Raw genomic sequence first — 24031 nt, forward strand, 5'->3', positions numbered from 1 at the left:
CCCTGGAACCAGAAATTGGCTGTTGCTACAACAAAACTCTAATGTATGGCGCTGGCTTTGTCCAGGCAGTGTCTGCACGGTCGTAAGGAGACTATCAGAGCTGGAAAAGCAATGAGAAAATTGCCATTAGAAGCTAGAGAAAGGCGAGCCTGCAGAGCTTAGTAAGCAGTGGTGGAAAAATGTGCAAGACCCTCGGCTGCCGTAACTCAGAACGTCGAACATGTTCCTGATGAAGCTAATTAGAAACTGTTCGACTCTGAAGAAGAATTTAGAGAAACTATAGTGGCCCCAGGACAGTGTCTCCAGCTGGCGAAATCTTCTCAAAGGAGGAAACGGCCCAGAGCAAAGATAAAATCCAGTGCTGCCAGTGAAACATGCCCTGAAGGTCAAGACCAGATGATGGTGTGACTTAAAAGATTCTTCATTAAAGCCTCTGAAAGACTGGAGGTGGCACCTCAGAGATTCTCAGCAACGCAAGAAGATTTAGAAAGAATCTTAAGATTGTTCCATAAAATGCTGACTCATGGACTCCCTATGGCAGGACCTGATACAAAGGGAGTTACGGGTGTGACTTTGTTTCAGCAAGAGGATTATAATTTGAAACTTCCAAGGTTTTTAAAGAAACTATGGCAGCTTGGAATAAAAGGGACGGTATCAGTTCAAAATGAAAAGAGGGTTTGAGACCCCAGCTTTCCATAGTCAAGAAGCAGGCTGAGAAACTACTCAACTAAAAAAGTGAGCCATTTCTCGGGGGGGGGGGGGGGAGAAGTCATCTCATGGAGCAAAACCAGGGTTCTAGACAGTAGATCAAAGAGTAGAGAAGAGTCAAAGGTTAGAGAACCAAGCCCTAACCTAGTCACATTTCCCACCCGCCAGAGGAGAAGCCCTGAGAACACATGTCCAGCAGGAGTTCAGAACTGTGGATAAGAATCCGCTCACAGTCTTCACAGGATAACAGGTATTGTATCTGTGATTAAAAATGAGAAAACTAGTCTAACTATATGAAACAAGTTTTTTTTAAAGATATTGGTCAATAGTGCAAAAATGTGACCCTTGAGAGTATGGAATCAAACGAGGTAAATTTATGATTACTCCAGCCTTGCGCGTTGTCATGTATCAGAGCCCGGGACAGGGATGGGAACCCTAAAGAGAGAACAGCGGTCTCACTGAGCTAAGAGACAGAGATACAGTTTGGAAAGGTTGAAGCAGCTGGCATTTGTGATGCAGACTACTAGAGAGGAGGGAGCTTGCACAAAAGGACTTCTTGAAATCGACATATACGTCTTCTTGAGTCTTCATCTAAACACCAACATGAGCCAGCAGAGGGTAACACTTTATGCAGCTAAACACAAAACAGCTACGAGGGAAAGAACAACCATCAGGGTTAACGGAGTATCAGAGAAAAATTTTTAAAAGAAATTCAGGGCACTAAAACTGGTTCTTTTTAAGGCTTAATGAAATTGATAACACATAAATAGACTAAGAAAAAAATGATGTGACAAATCACTAAATCAGAAGTAAAGGAGAGGACTTCACTAAAAAAGTCTACAGACATTACCAAAAAAAGAAAATTATAAACAACTTCATGATAATAAATTTTAAAAGTTATAGGGAACAGGAAAATGTCATGAAAGAGACAAATTAGCAAAACTGACACAAGGAGGATTAGAAAAGCCATCTCTCAAAACTTCCCCATGAAGAGAACTTCAGGACTACATGACATCACTGGTGAATTTTACCAAAGATTTATGGAGGAAATAATACAAAATACACGTACTCTTTCAGAAAATAGAGGTAGAGGAGACACTTGCCAACTACTAGGGGCGCCAGAATTTCTCTGATAACAAAACTAGTTGAAGATACAGTAAGAAATTTACAGGTTAATACTCTTGATGAATATAGGTCCCCAAATCCTTAACAAATTATTTGCAAGTCAGATACAGAAATATAAAAAGAGTAATGCATCGTAAGCAAATGTAGCTTATCCTAGCAACGTAAAGTTGGTTTAACATTTGAAAATAGATTAATGTAATTCAGGACATTAACATCACGAAAGGGAAGAATCAGATAATTTCTGCAATAAATGCAAAAAGAAATGGATTTTTTAAAATATAATTCTCATTCATTATTGAGAATGTCAGCAAACTAGAAATAAAAAGACATTTTCTAACCTCATAGGGTCATCTACAGAAAACCTATAGCTACCGTCACACGTGGCAGTGAAAGACTGAAAACCTCCCTCTACACAAGAAAAGTATGTCCACTCACTACTGTGGTGGACAAGTTCTTAGCAATTTCGAACAGGCAAGAAAAAGAACTATAAGGCCTACATATTGAAAAGGAAGAAATAAAACTCTCGCTATGTACAGTCAACAAGATTATGTACATAGAAAATCCTAAGGGATCTACAAAAGTCCCCCTCGCACTAATAAAGGAACTTGACAAGTCAGTAGGACCAAAGATCTATATATAAAAAAATCAACTGTATTTGGACAATCCAGCAGTGAGAGATTAGAAAATAAAATATTTAAAACAACGTTATTTACAGGAGCATCTATAAATAGCTGAGGATGAATTTAACAAAATGGAGCAAGATCTGAACATTGAAAAATTCAAAACATTGCTGAAATGCAAAAAGTCCTAATGAAATGGAGAGATGGGCCAAGTTTATGGATTAGAAGATTTCATATTTTTAAGATGTCAATTTTCTCCCAGTTGATTTGTGGAGTCAATGAAATTTCAATCAAAATCCTAACAGACTTTTTTGTGCAAATTGACAAGCATATGCTAAATTTCTTTCTTTTATTTTTTAAGGAGATATAAATGACTTAGAATAGGCAAAACAATCTTGAGAAAGAACGAAGTTAGGGGATTTACTCCACTTGATTGCAAGACTTTAAAGCTATAGTGATTTTCTCTAAAATTGCCTCCCACAAATCTTCCGTCTCTTTACGTGCTTGCCCCTCTTTCCATCAAGTGGCAGAGTTTATTTCCCTTCTCCTCAAATGTAGGCTGGCTGTCTTGTGACTTGCTTTGACCAATAGACTGCACCAAAAATCACACTGTCCTCTGGACCCAGCCCTTGTGAGGCTCACAAACTGCCATTTTCATTTTCTTGGAACCCTGAGGTATCCTGTCACTAAGTCTGACCAGTCTGCTTGGGATAAGGGCCATATGCAGAGCAGCTCTATTAGATGCGAGATTTACACGGAAAGAGACAGAGAGACATGGAGGGAGAGAGAGGAGAGGGAAGGGCATGAGGGAAGAGGGGAAGAGGAGAAAAGAGAGAGAAAGAAAGGTCAAGCAGCCTTCGGCCATGTTAGCCACCTCGGACAAGGCTCCGGACATCTGAGTAAAACCATCCTGCATCCTTCGGACCCTAACTGATCTGGTGAATCAACATCACGTGCGGGAGAAGGGAGCACATCCCAGCCAGCTCCTGCCCAGAGTGCAGAACCAGGAGCAGTAACCGGTTGTTATTACTTAAGTCACAAAGTTCTGGTGTGGTTTGTTACCCAAGAGTAGAAACCTGAAACACTGAATGACTGAGCAATTGAAGGACACTCCCCTTCTCCTCGCGGGATGCTAGCGGCGTTACCATATTGTGCTAACATTCAAATACTTGCTACAACTCTTTCCTATAGGTTTTCTAGTTGACAGGTAGCTTCTGTAATCACTCATTAGAAATTAAAGATAAGGAGATTTTTATGTAGCATGAAATCACCAGGTAAATAAAAAATCTTTCAGATGAAATTTCTGATTATAAAAGTAATGGATGCTTCTTGGAATCACAATATTTAAAAAAAAAAAGAAAACATCACTCACTATCCCACAAAATCAATGTTTATCTTTTGTTACCTTTTCTTCAGTCTGTTTATGCATTTATGTATTTCATACAAAAAATAAATACTTTTTTATAAGTGGAATCATTTTATATAAAGATTGCACACTATTTCATTATCAGCTCACTATTAAGAACATGATTTGGAGATAATTGCTTACAGAGCATATCTTTTCTTATAGGATCTTAAAACTTATAAATATCCCCCCATTCTTTCATATTAGTAAGAATCTTGTTATAAAAACCAAATCATAGATGTAATTTTTAATTTGTAAAATAATTTTTAATAAATATACTTTTCTATAATGTCATCTGCATACATAGTAGGCCATATATGATATAAGAAAAAGCCACTGAAACTTATCAATGTCACATGAAGTTCATTGTAGAAGATGTTGTTTATCCCATTATATGATAATTTATTATGAGGATCCCACTGGACAAATTTCTTTCAATTTTGGAAATTGAAAGAATTCTAAAAAATCAAAAAATTGCATTTCTTCTAGATAAACCATTATGTATGACTTGTGAATAGGCCTGAATTTGCAACTACTGTTTAGGTTTTCTTTTTCAAAGTATAGAATAAGACACAGGGCTCCCCTGCCAAAAGGATATCTGTGTTTTTGAAATTTGCTCTCCAACTCTGGTTTTGAATTCATTTCTTTGCCTCCACATTTAATTTTTATCTTTCAGAGATAAATTATGAATGTCTACAAACTGTCTGTAATACTTTCTGTAAACAGGTAGGATTTCAATCAATTAATTGAGCCTGTCTTATTTTTCCATTTATTATTTCCACTTACTATCATATAATTAGCATTTTTCAAAATTTTAATAATTGTATGACATTTTATTGTATTAACGCACTATTATTTAATTAACAATACTCTACTGCTAGAGATAATAGATTGGTGCTCATTTTTTACTCTTATAAAAATTGTAATAAGCAACTTTGCACTTAAGTTTTTTCCCACAGATCTGATTTTTTCTAGGATTAGAATTTCCTGCTAAAACAGTCTAGAAAGATATTACCAAATTTCTTTAGAAAGACTATAATAATTTGCACTCTCACCATCAGGGTGCCTACCTTAACATACCTTGCTAGCACTGAGTATTACCGTTGTTCAAGATTTTGTTAATGTGACTAGTGGAAGGGCATTAAATGATTTAATGTGCATTTCTTGGATTATTGGCAAAAGTCTATATTCTCAAAGATACTTCCTTTGTCTTATAGCATATATTCAAGTGTCTTCTTGTCTATCTGTTCCATAGATCTGTGTTTATCCATGTGCTGATTCTATGCTTTCAAAGAGAAATAATACTAAGCATGCAATTTTCAGTTTTCAAGATTAAGACTATTCTTATCCACAACATCCAATACTGAGAATCTCTCTTGAGGAAATAATCCCCAAAAAAAGAAAATATTTATGTGAGTGGATATCCTCTATGACCTTATTTATAGTGATAAAAGTGATGACACAAATGTCCCAATTGTTGAAATGGTTATGAACAATATGCTTATAGAGCGAAATATTAGATAGGAAAAATTATGCTTACAGAGGTTGCCAACCATCAAATAGCCAGTTAAAATATATTGTAAATTTGGGGATATTTCAAATATTAATATGAAAAATATCTGCTACACTATGCTAAATTGGTAGTATTAGGATAAAAAATACTATTTTCTACTAACTAAGAAAAGTGAAGAGAAGGAGGTAATTTTCAAAATATTACCATAAATATTTAAGTCTTAATTAGTGGAATTATAGATGCTTTATATGTTCTTTCCTGGAACTTCCCTTATTCCCTGAATGTCATCATGCTATACTTCTTGTTTCCTTGTAAATCTACTCCATTTTAAGGTGGAACTATATATTTAAAAATATAATGCTTTTATTATTATTAAAAACAGTTATTTTCATTACATTGCCTATATCCCAATCTCTGCTTATTAATACTTTCAATATCTCTTAGCTGAAAGAATTTTAAAAAACACTGAACAAGAGAAGACTCCCATTTTAAAAGTTCACTTTTCTAATGCAAAAATTTAATACTGTTAATTTAGAACCAAAGGAAAAGAAGAAACAATCATGTTTTGAGGGGGACAGAAAGTATGGAGGAGAAAGACGTCTCAAGTGTTAAATTTTTGACACTGTAAGTTAATCAAAACAATTCATCCTTGTGTGGCTATATAATCCATATTCTAAAGCCATTTTATAACATCAATTAAGGTTCTATCATCTCAGCTCACTGCATTCTTTCTGTTCCCTTTGGATTTCTCAGGGAAGGATGATTAGTGAAATCTTGAAATCTACCTGTCAAATGATGGCTTCTCTCCACAGTCAAAGGCATCCTGGAGCTCCTTAACGAGGTTAGCCTGGCCTGGCAGCCGGAAGAGACCCTCTTCTTTCAGCCCCCTTTGTCGGATAAAATCCACACACTGCTCCACCAACATAGGAGCCAGACGGTTTCCATATCTCTTCTCGTAACGGACAGTGTCTTCCAGTTTCTGTCCAAAAATGCCTGGAGAAACAAAGGATCACAATGAATTTGAGGAATTTATATCACCCCACTTGGTTACTTTTTTAAAAAACTTAATATAAAGGAAAAACAAAGACCGAAAGGCTGGTAAGCATTTAACTATCAGTAATTCGCAGTTTTATAGAATCAAATCCATGATACACATTCTTTGAAGGAAAAGGCTTTGCCTTATGCTGCCCTTCCCCCCTATATTCCATATTTAGCTCCCACACCAAATAGACATAGGAAGTTAGAGATAGTCACTTTGATATAAGAAACATTGCAATAAATGAAAGTTTAGTTTTGGGTCTTCTTTTTCTTTCCTTTTGGGAAAGGAATTGTATTGAAAAGCAGAAATATTCTGCAGAGAATAGTCAAATTCTACGTTTTGCTACAATTATAAGTTTATTTATTTATTTATTTGAATAGTCATTTTATTTTATTTTTTGATTTTTTTAAAGATTTTATTTATTTATTTGACAGAGAGAGAGCGAGAACACAAGCAGGGGGAGCAGCAGGCAGAGGGAGAGGGAGAAGCAGGCTCCCCGGAGCAAGGAGCCCAATGCAGGGCTCCCTCATCCCAGGACCCTGGGACCTTGACCTGACCGAAGCAGACACCCAACAGACTGAGCCATCCAGACGCCCCCAGTTGTAAATTTATATCCAATTATCATTTAGTGTAAATGTTGTTCATTTCTCTGTTCACCTTTTGTTTTCCAACAACTGACGATGCCATGATTATAATCAAGGTGATAAAACTGGCTAAAAATGCCCAGAATTTTCATCTACATGAAATGTTTCAGACAGAAATATTTTTTTTTAAACCCTAAACTGTTAATTTATTTGAAAGGGAAAAATTTGAATTATGACGCAGTGCATACCAAAAGTGAGGAGGCAGAATCATGGTGGCTTGCGGACAGACAGGAAGGCATACTTTATCACACATTGTCTAGAACTTCTGGCGCACGGTAGTAATAAAAAGCAGGCCAATTCTGCTCTGTTTTATTAATGATTTTAAAATAACCACACAGAATGAATTTCTTGTGGCATGCATTTGGGGCTGAACATACCCACTATTCGCCCTTGGGACCCAATGATTAAGAAACAATTCCTCTAGGCTGTTTGTAGTGGGCGTGATGGCTTCAAGGTTAAATTGTAGAGTTGGAGCACTGGTCGTGCGGGCCCTGAGGGCCTGCAGTCCCAGGGGAGTCTCCGCTGTGCACTCCATAGCATCTGGAGGTGGTGTTCCTACTGATGAACAGACGACTGGGCTGGAAATGGAGGCCATGATGGCTGCATGGAAGGGACTGGACCCTTGCAATATGCTAGCCCCAAAAGCAGCTTTAGGCATGAAGAAGGACCCTAATATTGTTCTATCTATCACTAACAAGCAAATGGTGGGTTGTATCTATGAAGAGGGCAATAGTGCTCTCATCTCATCTGGTTCTGGCTGCACAAAGTGGGACCCAGCAATACCCTAACTGTGGACTTCTTACAAGCTGGTGCCCCACCAGCTGGCCCACTGAGCCTTTACACTAACTTACTCAAAATGTGCTGTAAAGTTTCTTCTCTCAACAAAGAGTAGCCATTTTATTGGCTTCTGAAAGAAACAAAGAAAGAAAGAAAGAAAGAAAGAAAGAAAGAAAGAAAGAAAGAAAGAAAAAGAATGCCTCCAAAATATGTTAATATCAGGTGGTAGCTTGGCAAAAATGATCAACCTATGAGAAAAAAAGGGGCGGGAAGCCAAAGCAAATGTCACTCCGATGTTCCCAGATGGGATGAATATCACTAAATAGTTTTAATGGTCTAACGGTTTCATAAAATGGAAAGAAAAATGAGTGTTGCATGTTGAAATTATGTGAGACTCCAAAATACTTAGGGAATTATTTCAAAAACATTAGGTTAAGATTTAACAATAAAAACAAATGTTTTACCTCCGTATCTGTAAAATAATTTATGTATGGGTTCAGCAATGCAAAACTATCACATTCTAAGCAATAAATGACTGTTACCAAAGAGAAAATTTTTAGCTCTGGTAGAAACAATAAGACAACAACAAACCAAACGATTCAACACCTGATATCAAATCTAGTATTAAGGGAATTCACATGTTCGCTTTAAGAAAAAATTTAAGTGAAGTAATATTAATATCCACAACACAGAAAGTAAAATTAGAAAATGGCATCTTCTAAGGGCAGGAAAATTAATGTAGGTAACAGGTCTATTTAGCTAAATTTGTAGACTTTGGAACAAGCAATTTCTCAATGGTGTGTCAAACATTGTTTGCTAACTCAATAGACATTAATACCCCTATTCTCTCTTGTCATTTCCATTTTAGGGACTAGATAATTAAATAGCTCTCCCAGTTTTTAAGAAGTCTTTGGAGTCTCTAGGAAGATTTTTTGTTTTTGTTTTTGATGAAAGAGAAAGCTGGAATTGCCAATCTCTCCTCTTTTCTACCATAAACTTGGACATGCTACCTGTTTATCTAAGAGTCGTCTTTTGACTATTAGGTAACAATCGTGAGGGAAAGCCTGAAAGATTCAGAGACAATGGGGATGAAATCATTGAACCACTGACCCAATACCAGCAGCACCTTATTTACGATTTTTTTTTAATGTGAGAAAAATGCATGTTTAAGCACTGTTAGCTGGGTTTTCTGTTGCTTGCGGCAATACTGAATTCTAACCCGGACAGTGCTCATAATGACTGAAGATATTTTAGTATTTTAATAACGAAGCTTGAAAATTGATTATGAATGGAGAATACTGACTCTTTTTCTGTGGAGTTCTTTAAATACCCCCCCCCCCGTGGAGTTCCTTGATGCGTATTTGCCTGAGATGTTCAGATTCTATTCTGCCAAAATTAAGAAAATGGCTTTTCGAAGGCACTAATAGTTCATTTTAAAAAATAACGATATCGACATCTGGGAATACATCTTATGTATCTGTGGTTTTCCACTTATTGTTCTAGATGGATAAATACAGTATCTAAAGTTTCTCTCTAAATCCAGCAGAAAACCTACTAAAGATGTTGCAACTCAACATCTATGTGTGCTACAAATGAGAACCAACCTTCCAAGATGTTATCTTATGCGGTAATAAAAAACAGTCATTCTTTTCTTAAAATTCTCAGGATTTCTTCTTTCCCAACAACTTAGGGACGTGATAAAGGAAGAGGTAAGCTTTGCTTTATGGCCACTCTGGTTTCTCCTCTTCCTTTTCTCCTTCGTTCCTTCCTTCTTTTTTGTACATACAGCTTTGTGTTGTGGTAAGAATTTACTTAAGAAGTATAGCAAGAAACGAAAAGCCAAAAGCCCTAACATCTTTCCATCTATTAAGTACCTATTATGTACTAAGTCCTTGACATACATTCTCTTATTTTCATAATAAATATATGAGGTAACTATTTTATACATGAGGAAATTGGGGCTCAGAGAGATTAAACGAATAGTTCAAGGTTAGTTACACAACATGAAGTGTCAGAATGGAAGTCCATATCCAGATTCATTCAGCCTGAAAACCTTTGCTCATTCCCAAATGCCAGTCCACTTCCTCTTTATTTAACCACAATGATCATATGTTCTCATTTTCTAGTAATTTAAAATATTAGTAAATTCTAAAAACTAATAAAACAGAATATCATTTCTGTGCTCTAAAAAGTGATAATAGCGAAGATGTACTTATGTATGTCAGGCCTTAGTACAAGTGGTTTATCTGCATTTCTTTCATTTAAAACTCACTGTATTTTATTTTATTTTTTTATTATGTTCAATTAGCCAACATATAGTACATCATTAGTTTCTGATGTAGTGTTCAACAGTTCATTAGTTCTGTATAACATCCAGTGCTCATCACCGCAGTGTCCTCCTTAATACCCATCACCTGGTTACCCCCTCCCCATCCCCCCCTTCCTTCTGTAACCCCCAGTTTGGTTCCCGGAGTCTAGAGTCTCTCATGGTTTGTCTCCCTCTCTGATTTCTTCCCATTCAGTTTTCCCTCCCTTCCCCTGTGGTCCTCTGAGCTATTCCTTATGTTCCACATATGAGTGAAACCATATGATAATTGTCTTTCTCTGTTTGACTTACTTCACTTAGCATAATCTCCTCCAGTTCCATCCATGTCAGTGCAAATGGTAGGTATTCATCCTTTCTGATGGCCGAGTAATATTCCATTTTATTATGAAACACATCTTTATCCATTCATCTGTTGAGGGGCATCTTGGCTCCTTCCACAGTTTGGCTATTGAGGACATTGCTGCTATGAACAATGGGGTGCATGTGCCCTTTCTTTTCACTACATCTGTATCTTTGGGGTAAATATCTAGTAGTGCAATTGCTGGGTCATGGGGTAGCTCTATTTTGAACGTCTTGAGGAAACTCCATACTGTTTTCTACTGTGGCTGTACCAGCTTGCATTCCCATCGGTGCTTTATGGAGTGGGCACCACTACTTTACTGAGGAGGAGACTGAAGCACAGAAAGGTTGAGTGACTTGCTGAATGTCACACAGCTAGTAAATGATGGAGCCAGGATTTGTTCAAGGCTTTTGGATTTCAGAGCCACTCTGTATCTATTACACAATACACTGTAGTGTGCACACGGGCTGAAAAATGAGTTACTGAGGAAGAAACCTGCTGCTTGCCAGCTTTCTGACCTAAACGTCTGTCATCACGCTAGCAGGAATAATATCTGCTGAGAAAATGCAAATTTGGAGGAAGATCAGAAAAAAAAATAGAGAAAGAGAAAACTCTGAACATCTTATGCATCCTGCCCAAGGCAATGATCTCCTTTATGTAAAGAGCTATGTCTATTCAGCAATATAATATGAAGAGAATTAAAGCATATAATAGATTAGAGATTCCTGTGGAAAATTAATGATTTTCTGCTTTAACTCTGGTCTTGCAAAGAATTAGTAAGTGATTATAATAGATGTATACTTCCCATTTTGTGGCATTGGAAATAGAATGTCCCAAACATCTCTGTCTTACAATGGTAGATATGAATCGACGTCCTATATGAGCATGTTTTTTTGCATGGAAGCTTAGGGGGAAATTTTTTTTAAGCTGTTTTGTTGAGCATTTTCATTGAGGAAGCGGTGAAACTTCAAATTTTAAGATTAACAAGAAAGCACAAAGGTCATAAGCCTATCCCAACTAGCAGCATGGGCAAAAGGACACATTGACTAGTAGATTATTAACAAGGATATACTCTGTGATGTGAGTCATGCAAACGGTTCTAGCTATGTCCATTTAAATTCCAGGGGAGGTTTCACACTACCTGACAAAACCATCCCCGGAATTTCTAGGTGACAAAGGTACATCATGTGTACTTCCCTTGGAAGTACGTTGATGGTGTCATAAAGCATCACCAAGGAGGTGCCTTTTCACAAGGCTGAGAAGGTAAATTACAGAGGTGATTTTATTATACCTGTGGGAGGCCGTTCCAACTGGAGAGAGAGAGAGAGAGAGAGAGAGATCTAAATCTCCTCCAGGATTTGTGAGGTTCCTCCTTTATGGGTGATTTATACACTCAATAGCTAGAGGCAGCCTGTGAAGTTAACTGAGTGTGATCAGATAAATGTATTCATATTCCACCGATCTTAAATATGAATAAACAAACACAAAGCCAAACCTTCTTGGATTTTCTGCGCCTCGCAATTATTTATTCTTTTTGCTCCTTGGTTTCCAGTTAAGTATAACCCTGGCTCCATTTCATCACTTTCTGTCCTTTTGCCAACTTATTGCAATTTGGACTCTGACAGCCATTCTACTAAAAGAGGTTTTTCTGTAGTCATCGGCAACTTCCTAGTTGCCAAATCATCAAAAGCCAAATTTACTTTTTGTATTACTTCATGCCTCACTCCCTTTAAAACTGTCAGTGTCACTCTTCTTCCTGACGCTTCTCCTGTGTTACATAGTTCTTGCCTTCCAGAATACTCTTATCAATCTCCTTCTTGACTGTGCTACTTACTACACCCTTCTCATAAATTTGTTGGTCCTCTGGGTTCTGTCCTCAGCCCTATTTTTATGCTACTTGACACAATTTCTTTGCTTGACTACATGTAATCTCACTGTCTATCAGTTATTCCCAGATCTGTATCTCAGTTTGGGCCATTCTTAGAATCCTTGGCATTGGATTTCTAAGTGCCCGTTAGACCCTTCAGCATAGCTTTCTCTAAACATTCCCAAACTCAGAATTTCTAAAACAAAGTCACCTTTTCTTTAAAACCTGTTCTACTTCCTGTAATCCTGGTTTTGGTTATCCCCCTGAACATCTGAAGTGCCATTTGGGAGTCAGCCTAGATTCCTCCTTCCTTCATGACCCTCACTTAGTCACCACATGGGTCCCTTCCAAACTCACTGTCACTACATTAGGCTAGATCCTCAATATTTCTTCAGTGATTTTTGAAGAGCAGAGTATTTATTTCAGGCAAGTGCTGCCATAGTAATCTTCATAATATTTAAATTGGATCATGACATTCCTTTGCTTTGTTTCTTCCAGTGCTGCCCACTGGCCAACCAAACTCTTTTTCACACAATACAAAGTCTCCACATTCTGATCTCGGCCTCTTTATCTGCCATTCAATCAACAAATGTTTAGGTGACGCCCACTGTGTGCCAGGCCCTACGCCATACCCACCCTCATTTCTACTGCTTGCTCACAAACGACATGCTCTCTGTCTATACCGCACTATTAGTTGTTCCTAAGTGAAATATGACTTATCATATCTTTAGGCCCCCTTCTAGAAGGTAGGTTTTGCCATCATGAGTCTGCCTAAGGAAACTTATTCTGCAAGGTTCAATTCATATCATTTCCTGTGTAAATTCTTTACTAACATTCCCTCATCGCTCCAGACCCAAAGCTTGATATGTTTCTGCTTCAGTCTCTTAGCATTGCTTTGTAATTATTTGTTTACACGCCTATCTGTACTGGACTACTCTCTCTCACCAGTCAAACAAGGATTGTACTGTTACAATCACTACAATAAAAATAATTATTTTACAGTAATTATTATTATAAATAATATTGGATAACAGCTGTAGACGATGTGTCTATCCAAAAAAGTCAGAGAGGAGTAGGAAAATTTCCCAAGGTGCCACACACACCAGGACTGAACTGAGACTGGTGCGGGATCTGAAGGACTCCACAGCTCAGACTCCGTTCTCCCACAAAGCCATGGTCTGAGTGTCTGTGTCCCTCCAGATTCCTGGGTTGAAAACCTACTGTCCAAGGTGATGGTATTAGGGTGGGGCCTTTGCGAGGTGATTCGGTCACGAGGGTGGAGCCCTCCTGAATGGGATTAGTGCCTTGGTAAAAGGGCTCCAGAGAGCTCTCTTGCTCCTTCCTATTCTGTCCCTTGAGCGTACAACAAGAAATTGACAGTCTGCAACCCAGAAAAGGTCTCTCACCAGAACCCAGCCATACCGGCCTGATCTCAGACTTCCAGCCTGTGAGAAATAAATTTCCGTTGTGTGTGAGCTACACAGTCTATGGTATTTTGTTCCAGCAGCGTGAATGCGCCAGGCCAGATAAACAAACTCTCTTGCTTATGTCCCTGGAACTTAATACCAAAGTGGGTAAGGATCGAGTGCTCCGTAAACCTTTGGGGAATTAATGTGTGCATTAAAACAAACTACTTCACTTCTTCAGTTATGGAAATGAGTGAATAACTCCAATGTAAATTGACACTTATCAATAATTCTCAGGCTGTGACACCGAATTCTATAAAAACTTGAAAACAAAAAAGTCTGTAGTGTGCTGATGAAAAGCCAGAAGTTAAACAACTTTTCCATTATTACTCAAATTCTCTGCTGTCATGATTTCTCAGAGTTCCTGTCCTTTTCCTCCTATAGTTCACATACTAAGCCATATAGAGCATTTGCTTTTACTTAACTTTCTGCTTACTACAATCCTGCTAGCAGAATAAGACTTGGTATCACCAGGATTATAATAATTTTTAATTAAAAATGAACATTTGCCCACGATAAATAGACAAATCAAGATAGAAGACATCCATTTAGTACAGAACTAAGAAACAAAGACAGCCAAAGTTTACTTCAGTCTATCATCAATACTCTCTAAGCAACCAAAAAATCTTACATGGATAGAAATCTTGTAATCCCAGGAGCTCCGAATCTATAATAACCAGTGAATGTTTGGTAGATCTTGATTCTTTTTGTAGTCAGAGTGGAGAAGGAGGAAGGAAAATAAAGGCTTGGAAAAACTAGGAAGTGTAATAATGCCAGCATAGTGGCCTAGTGGCCTAGTTCTCAGACCAGCAGACACCATTTACGTCTAGGTACCAAGCCGTGCAATTTACATGTATTTTCTTATTTGACATTCCAAGTATTCTGCAAGGAGGTCTCCCTTCTACAAACCAATTCAGAGATGCTAGGTGCAGATCTGGAAAGTGGCAGATCTGGGATCTATCTATCCTATCTTTTACCATAAATGTATATAAAGCACTTAAGGGTGGCTATGAAGATAAGGTGGCCGGGTGGCAGCAGATAAGAAATGTAAGGACTACACAGAAGGCTTGGGTGAACAGAGAAGGCTTGATGAGAAATGAGAGCCAACAATGCCTAGAAGGAAGCATAAAGTTTGAACAGAGCAGGGAGAGTGTCATAGCATAGTGAAAAAAAGCAAAGAGGTGGTGTGGGACATGTGTTTAGGGAGAAAGAGGGGACAGTCTGGGGAACTGGGAGTTTATTCTCCAGGGAATAGATGGAATTGGTTAGAAGGCCTTGATAATTACATGAAACAGTTAGGACTTCCTCCCGGGAGCAAGAGGGACTCATAAAAATATCTGAGCTGTGGGACGCTTGAGAATACTATTTCAGGAATACCAATTGGTCAGTGCTTTACCGATGGCCTGTGTGTGGTAGGAATTTATGAAGAACATTAGGGTGGAAACGAGGGAGGATGGATGCTGTTTTGAAGAGCTTCTTCCTAGGTCAAAATAAGTTGTGTGCCTGAAGCAACACAGGCACAGAGAACTAAGGTGATAGAAACTGAAATGCAGCTGAAAGTCTATAAGGAAGGAAGAAGCAACAGTGCACGGCCACTCACCGGTTACAGTTTAGGGGAGAAGCTCTAGAGAATGAATGATGGTTTATCTCTGAGAGGAGAGCGCCTCAGGAAATAGAACAGAAAGAGAACAACAACAAAACAAAACACCCCAAAACAAGATGCAGTTGGCATTGTAACATTTACTTCAGTGTGTCCTGTAAGCACAACAACCTTAAGTCAGCTAGCTAGCCTATTATGACCAGAAATGAACGTGAACATCCGGGAACCAAGGTAGTATGCACCTCCAGGTAATCAAAAGGTTGGTTATGCTTCCCATACTACATACTAGTCTTCTAGAGGTTAAAAAAAAATTATATATGTAGTTTCCAAATCAACAGGGTAAAAATACATTGGAATCATTCTCTCTCCAAAACGTAAATCCAAAGCACTACCATCCCCAGCTTCCTGCCTAAGAAAAGTTTCTCGGTTCTTAGATCTTTCAAACTGGGAAAACATTTTCAGTGATCTGTATTAGTACCCAAACGAAGAAATGGAGGGATGAAAAGGACAGTCAAGGACCAAAGGGATCTGGAAGAGGAAACAACCCTGAGACATCAGTTAGGGCCTGCCCAGCATGCAGGCTGCATGACCACCAGGCCTCTGGAAACTTTAACTCAACTCTACACTTCATTCTTAGGGCATTTCGAAAGCGGCAAGTCTCCACTTCTGTTGGCTTACCCTTGACAACGGTAAAAAAAAAAAAAAAAAAAAAAAGGTTTAAATGTGGCTCAGGAAAAGCAGCCGTGTCAACATTCTTTGCTTCTGGGGGCTTTTCCATGAATCATGCACTCTCCCTTTTGCTCGCATTGAAATGACTTCAGCTGATGCTCTCCAGCAGGCTTGGTTGGGGAAAGCAGAAAGGGGTCCACTTCTACTTGAGTACCCAGGGGATGAAACAAAGCACAAAAGAACACTCTCTTCTTAAGGTAGCATGGTTTGGGGACCCAGGATCGAAAGAAAAGTCCATTCTTTTCAGGGCAGGACCTTAAATAAAGATGTAAACACCGCAGTGAGTCAGGCCCCTGCGGCTGGAGTGATTAGCGCTGCACACAGGAGCTGCTCTGCTCCCAGAGCCTCCTGGGGAAGGAGGGAGCGCCTGGTGTGCAGCCTGGCTCTGGCTAAAGGGGAAGGAAACTGAAAACAGCTCCATGCTCTCGCTCCTCCTCTCCTTTATAGTTCTGACAGGAACCAGAATACAGCTTTGTAAATTAGAAATCTGTTAATCCTTGACTCGCATGCTGAACATTCCTCAGATTACTAAAACTGCACAGGACAGGACAATAGTTTAAAAATAACCCACAAGAGATGATAGGTGGAAGCTGTTCCCCACTCCTGTGGTAGCCATTTGCCAGCCCAGGGGCATTCTCTCCACAGGCACTGCCTTCCCTCTCTGGTATTTAAGGAGAAAGGGAAGAGGGCATAATGAATAGTAGTCTTAGGATTCTTGCAGATACGCTATGCTCCACTACTGGAGAGAAGGTGGAAAAGGTCAAAAACACCTTGCTCTGTGCTTCAAAGATACATTAAATGTCCCCAGAACATCTCATGTTAATAAATGAGTGGCAATAGCCTGGAAAAGTAGACCTTCTTTGCATGTTTGGACAAATTCACTTTAGTTGCTGAGGGCTGGAAGAGCTAGAAAAAGAGAGAAAGTCCTTGAAGCAATGACTCCCTAGCTTTTTTTTTTCAATTTCTACCGTTACCAATTTCTCTGTCAATGATGCAATCTTGACAGTAACCATGAAATCTCTAGAGATCTAGAAAATATCAGGCATGTATCTCTCACTTAATTACCTTTGTGGATGAGAGAGGAATATAAATTAAACCTAAGTTCCTTGCTAATAATATATGATAATGATCATAGGCAGATCTTAACTGTTCAAAGAGAAAGACTCAGAAGGAATAAGGTTTAGTCTTTAAAAAGTTCCTACCATATCTTGCTTTATACACGTGTTTTTTTTCCTAACTTTGTTTTCTTCTCTCTTTTTGTTGGTTAGTAGAAAGGGTTAATTAATAGGTGGCAGATCAAAGAAAAAGGGAGAAAGAACCTTAGAAGCTAGTCATATCTGCTCCTGGTCTAATTATAAGCTTACTATGCAGGACATTAAATTATAACTACCTAGTTCCAAATTAAATAATCATGTCACTTAATTATCCCCATTTTAAAGCAAAAGGACATGTAAAAATATTTTCATACATAAATGTTTTCTAAAAGCATTTTATTTTACCTATGCTGTACCCTATAACTCCCCTTACACAAATCAATTGTGAAATGCATAGCTTCTTTTATTGATCAGAAATTGTTGGATTTTCCCACTCCCTGTTCCTGATAGTTCCTATCTTTGGCCTTTGCCAGTGCCACCTTTTGATGTATTTGGAAAGTCAAGGTGACTCCTACTTCTAATCAGTGTTAGTCAATATGGTCAAAAGGCTCCTGAAAAGGGGTCACTAGAGATAACCTAATTATTCAAATTTTCTCAGCAGGGGAGGGGAGGCAAGCACAGGCAGCCAGAACAAAACCGATGTGATGGGAGCAGAGAACAAGGATTTGAGAGGGACTGATTTCAAGAACTCACAACATGGCTCCTTGATTTGGGTCTGGCAGCAGCCCAAGGTCGCCTTGGCCCCTCCTCCCAGAAGGGCCAGGCCAGCTCGCTGGGCTTTCAGTCGGTCAAGGTGATCCCCATAGGACTACCATTCTTTAAGCCCCACCTACCCGGCCCATTCAGTCATAAACCGATCAATAGGAACCTTGAAAAATAAATATAGGCAAGCAGAGACACACATCAATCACTCTTCTACAGTTCTAATCTCTTGGTTTTCAAACTTCCATTTTATCTGAACATCTACTGACCTTAAAGCCCCAGCGAATATAATGTATATTTTTTAAATGGACATGAAGAGATCATCTACCTACCTTTCCGAAAACTAAAACACCGTTTGATTCTTCTGTATGTAGTTTTAGGAATGAAAGGAGTTGACGCTAAGGCACCTGAGGGCCGTCCCCCAGTAGTTCTGTCTTCAGGCATCATACAGGCCCGAAGTTCTGAGCCAGTCTCAGGCTTCTTTTAAGACCAGCCTCTGCGCGATACCCCACAGCCACTCCTTCTCATGTTTATTTGTTAGGGTGCAAGTGCTGACTCCTATAACTCGAAGGCTTTTATCATCCAGCTCCTGGATCAGGGATAAGTTACCACCTCTCCTTTACTTCTTGTTTTGGCAAAAAAAAAAAAACTTCCTTTTCTCTTGCCTAATCCAAGGAGTTTTAAGGTTTTGGTGTTTTGTTTTTAAGTTTCTGCAGACATTCCAAAATGTCACAGCAAAGAGGACCGCAGCAAGCGCGCGGCACCTCCCATTCAAACAGCAGGAGTTGTTTTTTTATTAAGAACTGTCTTCTCAGCTGGAACTGGGGGGACTGAGATTCCTCTGGAAAGGTCAGCAAACAGTCGTGTGCAAGGGGAAAAAGGAACAATGACAAAAAGGCCCGTGAGGAATACTTCAGGACCGTCCTTGCTGGCTCCTTTCAGCTGAGCAAAAGGGGAGGCAAATAATGGCACCTCCTCCAGAAAGCATTTCAGTGCATGATAGGTTCTTTGCAAAGGGCTCCCCGGTTCCTTTTACAGCACCCCGCATCCTTTGATGCTCTCTGCGGGCTTCTCCCTTTTCCCTTCTGTCTTCAAACTCCCGGGGCTCCCGAGAGAATCTCCACGTCAGAACAGTCGAGTGCCCGAGTGCCCGTTCCAAGGGGCCTCCTGGGATCCGTGGAGGTGGCAGCTCTGCAGGGAGCTTCTCCTCCCCCTCCTCCAGCTCCGGCTCCCCTTTTCTCAATGAGGGCTGGGCGGGAGCTGGCACGGCGGCAGCTGTCTCGTCACCGCGCTGTGGCTGCGGCTGCCTTCAGTGCCCGGTGGTCACATGCAGCAGGTGCAGTCACAACAGAATGAGGGGAGGAGGCAGAATGCCACAGGGCGTGCGAGCCTTCTCTTCCTCCTTCCTCCTCTGACTTTGTGCTCACTTCCCTGCCCTTGTCGGTGCAGCACCTGCAGAGCTGGCTGCCTCAGCCGTTCCAGAAAGCAAACGGCACCAAACCAACTCCAAGGGGGTAAGCTTTTACCCCCCCCCTTCCTGCATTTATTCTCTTCCTATGCAAGACTTTTTCAGAGATTTTGCAATTCCATCTATTGGTGAGTGCTGACTTCAATATGCATATCACTAAAACATATATGTGCGGACTCGTACACATGTGCATGTCTGGAAAGTAGAAAAATAGTCTCCATCTGGTAACAAAGGACCTGGACCATAAAACAACTCAAGTCAACTCATGGGTGCACTTGCATATTTACACATACATATATATTTCTTGGGTTATGGTTTGAAAACCAATCTGGTTTTCAACGTTCTCCTCTGCTTTTGCACGCACCCTCTCCGCCCCAGCCCCCATGTCCACCAATACTCTCAATTCCACTCACTGAACAATGGACCCACTGGGTTAATCATTCATCCACCTCTCTGTTCCATGAGCAGATTCGGGCTGCTAGTGCTTTAACCCCAACTGACCCCCAAGGTCTCCGCGTTCCGTCCAAGCCATTTGACAGGCATGGTAAGAAACTGTGAGGAATACTGCAAAGGTGCGCCCTTTAGAAACATCATTTCTCTGACCAGCATGCCCAGATGGGTAATAGTTTGTCACGGAAGGAATCATCAGGAGTGATTTCTGCCCAATGGGTCAAACTTGTTCTTGCCTTCAGTGTCACGGCATGCTCGGAGCAAAAGAAGGGGGCACAGAGTGTAACTCAGTATAAACAAGACAGCGGCAAGGCTGGACTGAGAGCGCTGCAGCCAACTGAAAACCTCACTGACCTGAGCACTGGCCTGGAGGGAACACCCGTAACCCCAGGACTCTGGAGCTAGAACGAATCTCAGCTAAATGGTTTTGTCTAATTTTCTGATTTCACAAACAAGCAAACTGAAAGTCGGGGGGGGGGGATACCCCTTATCCAAGATCACACAGCTGTCTGTGTCAGAGGCAAGATCACATCACTGCTTAATTAACCCTTGCTTGACCATATGCCAGTTATTCATCATGAAGATTACTCACACTCAGGATTTTTACCGCATCAATGGGTCTCTGACTGAACTCTTTTTGTAAGGAGACAGAAATATGGGGAGAACCTGATTTTGTTAGTAGTTAGAGTTAGGCAAAACACTCAGATCTAATGAACACTCAATGGAGTCATACCATGGGCTTGGCACTTCCATACACATTGCCTCAAAAACAATTGAAAAGAATCATAAAAAAACAAAAAAAACAAAAAACAAAAAACAAAACAATAAAACACTGCAGGGGTGCCTGGGTAGTTCAGTTGGTTAAGCGTCCAACTCTTGATTTCAGCTCAGGTCATGATCTCAGGGTCCTGGGACTGCGCCCCACATGGGAGACCGCACTCAGCAGGGAATCTGGAGATTCTCTCTCTCCCTCCCCCTTCACCCCTCCCTCCACTTGTGCTCTCTCTCTGTCTCTCAAATAAATAAGTAAATCTTTAAAAAGAAAAAAAAACAGTATTAAAAAAAAGCAAACATAAACAAGCAAAACAAACCTAAACTTTTCCAAAGCTAAATAAATGCTTTGACATCCTAAATTTCAGATTTGACTTTTAAGCAGAACCCGTGTGTCTCTCAGCATTATTAATGGGGAAGCGATTGTTTACAAGTGGTTTTAAGCCGATCATACAAAGCTGGAAGTATCTAGATTCAATACTGAATTTTCTTATCAGGCTAGGTTGTTAAGCAAATGTCTACTTCTTCCATTTCCATTGGTTCCCTTCCCTTATCTGATTATCTTTTGTAAGTTTGCTTTGTTTAATAAAAAGAAAAGGCCTATAATTCCAAAGCCCTACAGGTCTTCATTTCTAAGAGACTGAAAAGCTTGGCAAGCTCCTTGGGGTGTCTGCTATTTTTCATTGAATGTCTAATTATTGTAATGGTAAAGAGGGAATATTTTACATGGGTATGCAACCTGAACAAGGATAAGCTTAGGTGTCTCATGAAAAACTTTAACTTTCTAAAAACAGGCTGTGACAATGCAGTGCAGGTAGTGAAAGGCCCTTTCTATAACAAGCACATTTAAAATGTATCTGAAGGAGGTATACAGAAATCATACATCAGAGTGATATGTCACCTTCCAAATGTCTTTGCAGATTCTATTTAATCAATGGCCACAACAATATTTAAGCATTGGAAGGGAGACTGGAATCTAAGAGGTCTTAGTTTAGGTTTAATAGAGTCTTGGATTCCATAACTAAGATAGGGAGGAGAAATGTATTTTCTTATGAAAGGCAATTAATGGCAATTTTGAAATTTTTTAACACATTTTTTGAGATATAATCCACATACCCTAGAATTCACCCATTTCAAGTGTACAAGTCAATGATTTTTAGCATATTCACAGATATATACAACCATCATCATAGTCAATTTTAGAACATTTTCATCACCTCAAAAAGAAATCCCATATCTTGGGCTATCACCTGCCCCCTCCAACATTCCCATCCCAGCATTAAGTGACCACTAATTTACTTTTTGTCTCTATAGTTTTCCCCATTATGTACATTCTTTTTCTTTTTAAGATTTTATTTATTTGAGAGAGAGAGAGAGAGAGAGAGAAAGAGCGAGCGCAAGCAGGGGGAGTGGCAGAAGGAGAAGGAGAAGCAGGCTCCCCACTGGGCAGGGAGCTGGACTCGGGGCTGGATCCCAGGACCCTGGGATCATGACCTGCATTGAAGGCAGACACTTAACCAACGGAGCCACCCAGGCGCCCCTGTTCTGTACTGTCATATGAACAGAATCATACTATGTAGCCTTTTGTGACTGGCTTCTTCCACTTAGCATAATGTTTTCAAGGTTTATTCAGACTGTAGCAGGTATCAGTACCTCAATCCTTTTTTATGGCCACATAATAACCCCTGGTACGGATATATCACACTCTATGGACTTATTTGTCTATTGATGGACATTTGGGCATTTCCACTTTTTGAGTTGTAAGAGTTCATTATAAATTCTGGATACAAGTTCATTATTAGATGTATGGTCTGGAAATACCTCTTCCTAATCTGTTGATTATATTTTCACTTTCCTGATGGTATCAGTTCAGGTATTTTTGAAGGACTTGAAAAACCATATTTATTTTAATTAGCATAATTTTAAAATTTTTGTTTTCATATACTGAAGGATATACTATTTGTAAGGCATGAGCTTGTAATTGTGGTTTTTCATTCCCAAAGTACATGTAATAGATCACATTATTGTGCGAGAAAGCAGGAGGAGCTCACAAGTTTCCTTCCTAGTTCTGTTACTCCCAGCATGACTGATATATGGCAAATTAGTCACCCTCTCTCGGTCTTCATGACCTAATCCACAAAATGTGGGATTGAATTAAAACAGTGGTTTTAAAAGATGCTTTATCAGCAGAAAACTTTTTTCAACCAAATGTTAGGTGTGCTCCTAATATATAAGGTAAATAAAAGGGTTTTTAGTTATATACACTTGTTTGCAACTCGAATTTGTAATATTTCTTTAAAATGCAATCAATGAACAGAGGGGGGTATATTAATATGAACATTTGAAACCCTAGATTATGGGTGACAGTTGCAATCTTCTACCAATGTCAATATTCAGTTTGGTTCTATATTCTGTATTTACTTTAAAAAATGCTAATGTTCAGTTGGACCACAAACGATTCATTGCAAATTGAACGAGTAATTTAAAAGTCTGCCTTGCATTCTCATAACACTCTTCAATTAAACAAAAAGGGCAGAAAAGTTTTTATTGGAGCATTGTTTCTATGGTAAGTGTTCTATGCTAAAATATACCTCTTTACGAGTAAATTTGAATCAGGCATTTACAAAATCCCTGAAGCTCGTTTCATAGGATAAAGTACAGTAGTCCCCTCTTATCCACAGGAAATATATTCTAGGACCCCCAGTGGATGCCTGAAACTGGGGATAGTACTGAGCCTTATATATACTATGTTTTTTCCTTAGATATATACTTATGATAAAGTTTAATCTATACATTGAGCACAGTGAGAAATTAATAATAAAATAGAACAATTATAACAATACACTGTAATAAACGTTACTCGCATGTGGTCACTCCCTCTCAAAATATCTTGTAGTGTATCACCCTTCTTCTTGCAGTGATGCAAAATGATAAAATGCCTACGTGATGAGAGGAAGTGAGACACAGCATTAGGTAACTGTTGCCCCTCTGATGATAGATCAGAAGGAGCATCGCCTGCTTCTGGACCGTGGCTGACCGCGAGTAACTGAAAACTGCTGAAAGAGAAACCCCAGATAAGGGCAGAACGACTGTACACAGACCGATCAAGTACCAGAGCTCCCTTCCAAGTTCATATTTGAAGACTTATATATAGCCCTTGTCTAGTCCCACTGGGATAACTTTGGGGACTCCTGAGCCGTTAGTAGTGTCTCTGTGGCTACTGATTTAATAAAGCTAATTGGATCTCATTCAATTTTCTTGAGAAAAGGGCAGATGGAAGAGGAGGAAAGGGAGAAAATGGTACACTTCATGGAAGTAATGCCGAAC

The 24031-nt window shown here is 39.4% G+C and overlaps 1 protein-coding gene and 1 pseudogene across 8 annotated transcripts in view; one reads left to right on the top strand and one right to left on the bottom strand.

Moving 5' to 3' along the window:
- Positions 1–24031, bottom strand: part of ARHGAP24 (Rho GTPase activating protein 24) — a 484542-nt gene that overhangs the window by 43725 nt on the left and 416786 nt on the right. For 7 of the 8 annotated variants that reach the window (XM_087864013.1, XM_045791049.2, XM_087864014.1 and 4 more), the window contains one exon: positions 6157–6364. In XM_087864013.1, the coding sequence (XP_087720139.1) occupies positions 6157–6364 (208 nt within the window). Of the gene's footprint in view, positions 1–6156; positions 6365–18347; positions 19512–24031 lie in introns of those variants that run through there. The other variant, XM_045791060.2, reaches the window with a different exon arrangement.
- Positions 7498–7887, top strand: LOC148109525 (cytochrome c oxidase subunit 5B, mitochondrial-like; annotated as a pseudogene).

The sequence above is a fragment of the Ursus americanus genome, chromosome 8 (genome assembly GCF_024610735.1).
Source record: "Ursus americanus isolate L20-20 chromosome 8, mUrsAme1.1.p, whole genome shotgun sequence".
Taxonomy (NCBI): domain Eukaryota; kingdom Metazoa; phylum Chordata; class Mammalia; order Carnivora; family Ursidae; genus Ursus; species Ursus americanus.